Source organism: Osmerus eperlanus, chromosome 5 (genome assembly GCF_963692335.1).
Source record: "Osmerus eperlanus chromosome 5, fOsmEpe2.1, whole genome shotgun sequence".
NCBI lineage: Eukaryota > Metazoa > Chordata > Actinopteri > Osmeriformes > Osmeridae > Osmerus > Osmerus eperlanus.
The window spans coordinates 17,427,034-17,434,820 of NC_085022.1; the positions used below are offsets into that span (position 1 = coordinate 17,427,034).

The 7,787-nt window shown below is 40.5% G+C and overlaps 1 protein-coding gene across 4 annotated transcripts; it reads left to right on the top strand.

Moving 5' to 3' along the window:
• The first annotated feature begins 355 nt into the window (after positions 1-355).
• Positions 356-5,350, top strand: LOC134021340 (calcitonin gene-related peptide-like). Of its 4 annotated transcripts, none has more exons than XM_062462048.1 (5): positions 356-489; positions 1,387-1,478; positions 2,288-2,422; positions 4,351-4,539; positions 4,757-5,350. In XM_062462048.1, exons 2-4 carry the CDS (start codon positions 1,393-1,395, stop codon positions 4,511-4,513), a joined length of 384 nt encoding a protein of 127 aa, XP_062318032.1. In that variant the 5' UTR covers positions 356-489; positions 1,387-1,392; the 3' UTR covers positions 4,514-4,539; positions 4,757-5,350. The 4 variants fall into 4 exon arrangements, with proteins under 4 accessions (XP_062318032.1, XP_062318033.1, XP_062318030.1 ...); XM_062462049.1 differs by having other exon boundaries at positions 4,354-4,539; XM_062462046.1 differs by lacking the exons at positions 4,351-4,539; positions 4,757-5,350 and adding an exon at positions 3,315-3,930.
• The last annotated feature ends 2,437 nt before the right edge of the window (positions 5,351-7,787 follow it).

Below are 7,787 nucleotides of genomic sequence, written 5' to 3' on the forward strand. Positions count from 1 at the left end.
TCTGCAAATCAATGACGGGATTTACTGATTTGTCACTTGACAAATGTCATGCATGTAAGATTTCCCACAAAATGTGTATCGTTGGGGATAGTTTTCATGTCCTGTTAATTTGGTTTGCTTGTTTAATTAATGGCTACAACACCAACTTGGATGTCAAATGGTCTAAATGACTGGAATATTTTGTGAATGGAGCACATCATGACTGGAGAATGACGTCATTGCGAAGCCATTTCCCTTATTAGAGTGCCAGAAGTAAGGGATGACATCTGATTGGCTTACAGGAGCATTTCAGCCAGCGGATTGGCCGAAGAAAGATAATTAAACACCTACACGGTCAATGCACAAATCCAAGTGGTGGATATATAGGCTTGTGCATTGACTCCGCTTGCAACAGAATCAAGAGTTGGTCTTCAAGTTGAGAGAAGTCAACTTAGTGTTTGATATATATATATATAGCTCTATTTTTTTGCAAGGTGATTATCACTGAAGGTAAGTGATAAACTTTTACTGTGATTCACGTAATGGACCAAAAATGTTTTTGAACGGAAAGTCCATGGGATGTTGAGAGTGTAAACCTGCGTTTTGGTGCAGTGTGATGAGGTAGTGGTGATAATGGAATTGATGTGTGGCTGTAGGGTTCCAGAGCCCAGTTCCACAGGCACCAAGGGGGAGAGGGAGGGGGCCGGAGACGGTAAGAGAAAGTGCAGGTGGAGAAGAGTGAAAGTAAGTGTTGGAGCTGGAAAGGGAGCAAGAGAGAAGGATGGGGGTCTGGGGGGTTCGGGCTGTCTGAAAGAGAGGTAGAGCGTGTGTGTGAGTGTGTGTGAGAGGTAGAGAGGCGGCAGCTTATTACACTAATGCACCTGCTCCCCTGGGAGTTGGCACGCTGGTGTCCCACTCCCTTCCTCAGAGCTCCAGCTAATGCTGCTGTCCCACTTGTTAGTGTTGCGCTACAAGCTAAGACCCTTGTCCTGGACATGCTAAAGGCTTGGCAGAGGACTACCAGTCCTTTTCAGAGATGGAGCCAGAGAGATAAGAAGCTGGATACGAGTTGGAATGGATGGATGGATGGATATATGGATAGATTGATGGAGAAATTGATAGATTGATGGAGAAATGGATGGATGTGTCAGGCTTTTTTGAACTGTCCAATTAGAAGGTGAGAGAAGCGAGTGAGAGAATCTGCAACTAAATTGAGCAGTGACTGGGGAAAGTTATTTTCAAGTGCCTGAAAAAGCATACAGTAGTCCGTTGGTGTGCTTCACCAATGTATACATATATGTATGATCAAATGGTGATGATTTTCTTGATGTTCTTGATGTTCTATGACTGAATTTATGAATGTATGTAGCATTGTGTGGAGCTGACAGGATTGTGTCTTTGCTGTAGGGGACCATGGTTATGTTGAAGATCTCTGCTTTCCTTGTTACCTATGCCCTGGTCATATGCCAGATGTACAGCTCACAAGCGGCCCCTGCCAGGTGAGACAGACAGACAGACAGACAGACGGACGGACGGACAGACAGACAGACTTACTGACGGACTGACGGACTGACGGACTGACGGACTGACGGACTAACAGACAGTTCATTTACACCTGCTGACCCATATGTAATACACACACACATACATCTGTAGTTATGCAAACACACGAATGCACACATACTGTGCACATGAATGGACTGACTTAAATTGTGGATCCACCATAAATACCCCATCCATTCATATCTACTACTTGTTGTCTGTTTTTGGAAGACTTCATGTTTTCCATCGTTCTATTGTGTCTGTAAATTACTTTCTATTCCCACAAGAAATTGTAATTTTATTGTAACAACATGCATACAAGCATATTTTTTGCCCAATATCATCGAAGTGCACTCTAGTTAAGTGTCAAGGGAGACTCTAATGAAATTTCCAGTCGAAATTTTTTTAAATATAACGAGTAATTTAATTTAGGAGAGATAGATGAGATAAATAAAAACATCCAAGTCACGACCCCCACTCCTTGTTCCATGAAGATATTGATTTAGTCATAAATCTCGACTTGGTCACACAACGGCCCTTTTAGATGGGCCACTCTCAGCAGATTGTTTTTCCGTGTTGGCTGGGGTACCTCCCAGTTCAACATAATGCCTTTCGGACTACGAAGCTCCATCCCGTTTTTTTCTTTCTTTCTTTCTTTCTTTCTTTCTTTCTTTATTCTTCACTGTAGATTTTAAGTCTAGCCACAGTTCATGTAAATGTCCTATACAACCTACTCCTCCTTCCACTCTCCCCCACCACTCTCTAGACCGGGCATAGACTCCATGACAGATCACGTCACACTCACGGACTATGAGGCACGGAGGTTACTCAACGCCATAGTCAAGGAGTTTATGCAGATGACAGCCGAGGAGCTGGAGCAGCAAGTCAACGAAGGCAATAGGTACAGACGACCCTTCCTTACCTCCCTGGTATCCCTGGAAAGATTGTCTTCCAGTGGCTGGTGAATATGAAGGACAGATATTAGTCATAAGAAATGATGAGGGTGAGTGATCACCCGTGGATGACCACCGGTGTCACACCCAAATTGTTCTTTAAAGTTCACTTTAACCTCCTCAAACTCTTTCTGAGGACCTTTTTACCCCTCCATATCAGTGTGTTCATCTGGATATTAATTTACCTATAGAGGTGAGAAAAAAACGTACTCAAACCTAAAGGAAAGATTTGAGTGCTCACGAACAAAGTCTCTGTCGCAACCTTCCTACAGCATGGATCTGTTTGACTCTTATTATATTATTTGAATGGGAAAACCTGTTTGCTTGCTGGATATGTTGACCGATCAGTATGCCTAACCAGGTGGATGAGTGCATGATGTGGATTAGTTGGGAGTGGAATGTATTGCATGACAGAAAAACGTTACATTACAACAGGAGGATCGTAGGTATGATATGAGCATGTGGTTAATTAAAAAAAAAAATCTTATAAGTGTTGGGAGGGGGAGCATGATGTTATTTTGAAAGCATGTCCAAAGATGCATTTTTCTCTCATAGCAAATGCATGAGTGGATATTGTTGTTATTTAACCATACTAACATAATTAACAGAGAGACGTTGGGAGATTGAGAGATCATGTGTGGGTGTAAGTAAGTGTGACAAAGAAAAAGTGTGTCTAACAGTGGATGAGAGAGCAAAAGAAGACGATGAAGCATGAGTGTGAGAGAGAAAGACCGATGGAGAGAGAGAGTGACCAGACCTGCATGTTATCCCACGTTTATGAGCCTGTTTCTGCATGTTTGTGTGTCCCTCTCCCTTCCTCCCTCCCTATCCCTCTGACAGCATGGAACGACCCCTTACCAAGCGCTGCTCCAACCTCAGCACCTGTGTGCTGGGAAAACTGTCCCAGGAGCTGCACAAATTGCAAACGTTCCCTCGCACGGATGTGGGGGCGGGAACGCCTGGCAAGAAGCGCAGCTTGCGCGACAGCGAGCACTATACAAGCTACGGGGAGATGCTTGAAAGTATCTAACGCAGATGCTCCCTTCCTCTTCTCCTCGTCCCGCTGCATCCCTATGGTTTTGGTTTGACAAGTCTCGGTGCATGTGGAGTTTGCCTGCTTGATTGACCCTTTAAGGAGAATCTCTGATCGCTACCCTCAACACGATCGTTTTCCTTTACTTTGAGCTCATTCCATTTCATTTTGACAGAGAATTACATACTTTACCATTTTAGACAATCAATCAACTCAATTGGGTTTAAAACATAATCAGTTCTTCTACAGGAGTCTTTTGATTCATCCTCAATGTGCAATCCTCACAGTACAAATCATTGATTGTATTAAAAACTGCTGAAGGATCTAATCAGGAATGGGCACATTTTAGTAATATCAACAGATAATAAATGTTTCCTCCATGCATCACCATGTTTCTCATTCAATAAACGTATTTTTCTACCAGGAAGCCTTTTCTTATTTTCAATTTCAAAGTAATGCTATGTAGTTTTATGATCCTGGCGTAGCTCTATAAAGCCAATGCCAGGAAATTAAGTTTACTAAGAAATTATTTTAGCTCTTTAGTAATGCCCTTGAAATACCTCTGAATCCCTAATGGAGTCTCAAGGTAAGAAATATGAGTGATCTAATTCAAAACACATTTTCTAAAGTGATTAAAGTGACTAAATATATGCTATATGTTACTCTAGTCTAAGATTTTCTTGATTAAATTAGTCAACTGCTTTTACATGTGTAATCATGTGTGGGACTGTGTAGGCACGTATGTGTGTACATGACTGTATCTCTTGGAAGGGCCATGTCTTTATGATGGTGTGTGCGTGTGTTCCGGAGCTCATCGTTAACCACGTCACTCCTCTCCTGAAGCAGCGTTACAGCACAGAAGCGAGCCTGCAACACAGCAACCTGCGTGACTCACCGCCTGGCTGACTTCCTGAGCCGGTCAGGAGGCATGGGCAACAGCAACTTTGTCCCCACCAACGTAGGCTCCAAGGCCTTCGGCCGGCGGAGGAGAAACACCCAGATGTGAGCATTCCAACCACCTTCAGGGATATGGTGAATACTTATCTTTCAATCTTGAGCATTCCATTTCTTACCGTCTCTTCCTCTTCGTCCTTCTAGTTCTATTTCTTCGTTATTTTCTCTGTTTTTTGTTCTTTTTGGTGGTTTAGCAAGCATTGAAATTATGAAATGTAACTATTTGCTTAACACACCTTTATTTCCCTTTGTCTTTGTTATTAAGACGTTTTTACTTTACTTTCTTCTCTTGCAGAGGTTGAACCTTCTCAGTGTGAGGACATCAGAGTAACTGGGGAAAAAACATCAACTACAAATTCAAAATAAACTGAGATCACTGGCCCTTCAGTCTCCAACAGTCTTCAAAAATTGAGACAACATACTCCACTAATGTTATGAACCTTTCATTTTTACTTTTGGCAAAGAAGAAAAAAAAAAAAAAAAACACCATCCAAAGTTATGTACATAAACAAATGACTCCTTATAATTTTTTTTTTTTTTTACACATTTTCATCAGAAATAAAGAAAGAGCAGAAGTGGTTCTTTATTATTATGTTTCTCTATCTCTCTCTTTACTTACAGCACATTTGTACCATGTGACCCCTTATAAGACCCATCATTCCTTTCCCTCGTCCCTGTCCCTGGCAGCACCTGTTTGCTGTTCTCCTGAGGGACGCCATTAAAGATCAGCCTTCCCTAGGCTCCCCCTCAATGGCTGTGTCTTGTGCCTTGATGTAGAACACTTTACATGACATGATTGTACAGTATGTTTCCAGATACAAAGAAGACAAGAATGAAGAGGAGAAAAAAAAAACGTATTCCAGAGATTAATATTGTAACGATTGTGAAATTTCAGCATAATTAAAATGTATTTTAGATACATTTGGGTTTGGGGTACTTGTGTTGTTCTTCAAAGGGTTTGGATTTTAGGTGAAGAAAGATGCTTGTTGATTATGTATGATGCAACCCATGGTTGATACCTACCTTGGTTTTCTACAACCAATACACTGGAACTGCAAGCTCAGAAACATTTGACAGAATACATGGATAAAGAATTTGACTATCTCATAATAAACATTTACAAATGCAACTAAAATACAAATTGTAATGATGTAACTTAAAGCCTAATTAGTATGCAACAGTGAATAATACAGCAGTAGATGATACCTGTTAGAGCACTGCAAGTAGTTTTTCATACTGCTTAAATTATACTGTTGTATTAATGTGCTGAACCATAAACTAATACACCAGATCAGAGACAGCACAACATATGAGAATTGGGAATCTCTCAAGAAAACTGACCTGACTTGCAGGCAGATTTTTGTTGTCAATTAGAATCGACGATGCTTCCTACGCCATTTGACTATAATGGTATGTTCACATAGGATTCCATTCAAGCAGGAGTTACATACAATTTACATAGTCATCTGAACCTGAAACTGAATTGCTACTGGTTCTTTTAAATTGTGTACAGGTTTCAAGTCAAAGGTCCAACTGTTTTTGTTGCTGTGAATTGCTCACTCTGTAACTGTATGGTCACTATTTTACTTCATTTGAAGTGTATAAACTGATAACGTACCTACAAGGTTTCTTGTTAATTCAGTTTGGGCTTCATGTGTTTTTACAGCAATCTTCCAACAGGTGGCAATATAAGTATCCTTACAAAAGATGAAGACAAAGTTAGACCTGAATGAGAATGAAATTAAAATAAATGATCATGATACATTCTCAGTGGAATAATCCGAGAAAACTCTATCAGGGCCAGTAGGGTTTATGGAGAAGCTTAAACACATACATGGAGGCGGTGCAAACCACTGACACAAATGTCTTTAAATGAAAATATCATACTACACACCAAACATCACCCCAACCACTGAAAATACAAATAATAAAAAGAGTATTGCAATCGGTTAAGATGGACCAAGATAAGATTGGTGAAAGATTTTAGATGAAGATGAACTATAAACTAAAAGCAATTAACAAAGTTCTACAGGGTGATTCTTACGGCTTGAGATATGGGACTTCATTACTGTTACTGGAAATAGGAAAGATATAATCACGTCCAATGAGTCTCTTGGTGCTTCATATATGATCAATACAGAGTGCAAAACTGGATTTGCGCTCCATTTCTTTTGTAAGCTGTAGAAGCCTCATCTGTTATTCGTTTTTTACAGTCTTTCCATCGTCTCGCATGTTCTCTAACTCAGTCTGTCTGACTGTCTGGGCTGGAATCAGTTCAGGTTTCTGAACAGGGCTGGATTCCACATGGAAAAATGTCTTCAATGATGGAGAAACATTTTTTCTACACATTCTCATAATTGAGGGGGACGAGAGTTTAAGGGCTGGTTTCAAATATTTGTGTTTTATTCTCAGCAACCTAACTCAGACTTATTTGCCAATGACAAAGTAGTCCTAATAGTGTACAGCTGCTTCTCATTGGATGATTTCAGTTGGTAATTAGATGGTTCATATGAAAAAGGGGTTTGCAGCAAAACCCTTTATCCAAAGAAAAGTCCTTACTTTTGCAGTTCCCAGAAATGTCAACCACAACCCAAAATCTGGTGAAAGGTTTTGGAGTTTTGATGCATTTCTTTTGCATGTGAACATTTTGTTCCTACACTAGTGAGTGAAGGAGTATACGTATGATTTACTAATATATATTGCAATTTGCTTATCTGTCTCAGCCATTGCTTATGTAAGGAAATAAAGTTAAATGGTAAGGGAATTTGCTGGTTTACAGTTTGAAAAGTAATAGTTAATAATTTAGTGCTCAGGATTGGTATGTGAAAGCTGCTCTTATTTGTGTGTTGGTAAGCCAAAAAGTGTGTGTGTGTGAAAAGGGAAGGGTAATGCGAACCACCCAACTCCCTTTTCATGTTAGAATTTTTCCTTCCCTTTTTCTTTAAAAGCTTCCAATTTTTCCAGACGGTTGTATTTTCCAAGGTGAAACCAGACACCTAAAAATGCTCCTGGTTATGGGCCAGAAACAACACACAATCAGCTGACATCCTCTCACCTTCCCGAAAGCCCTTTTTTCTTGAGACTTCCAGGGAAGGTAAACACCCTTTCACTGTCCGAAATGTGATTTCATTCTGCTGTGATGGCAGTTCCTCTGTCTGGTTTTCCCTCTCCCCTCTTTTTTTTCTTCTTTTTCCTCCCCTCCCTTTCTCCCACATCTGGATCCCAGCTCCTCGTTTATTTATGTGGGCTGCGTTGTTTTTGTGGGACTTTTAAAAGTTCTCTACCTTGTTCAGCTGGCAGTTTCGCCCGATATCATGAGGTCTACA

What these genes read in the sequence shown, in the direction of transcription:
- LOC134021340 (XM_062462046.1), top strand. Translation starts at nt 1,393, where the DNA reads ATGGTTATGTTGAAGATCTCTGCTTTCCTTGTTACCTATGCCCTGGTC. An exon ending in TCACAAGCGGCCCCTGCCAG is followed by an intron (nt 1,479 to 2,287) that starts GTGAGACAGACA and finishes ACCACTCTCTAG; the next exon opens with ACCGGGCATAGACTCCATGA. An exon ending in CAAGTCAACGAAGGCAATAG is followed by an intron (nt 2,423 to 3,314) that starts GTACAGACGACC and finishes TCCCTCTGACAG; the next exon opens with CATGGAACGACCCCTTACCA.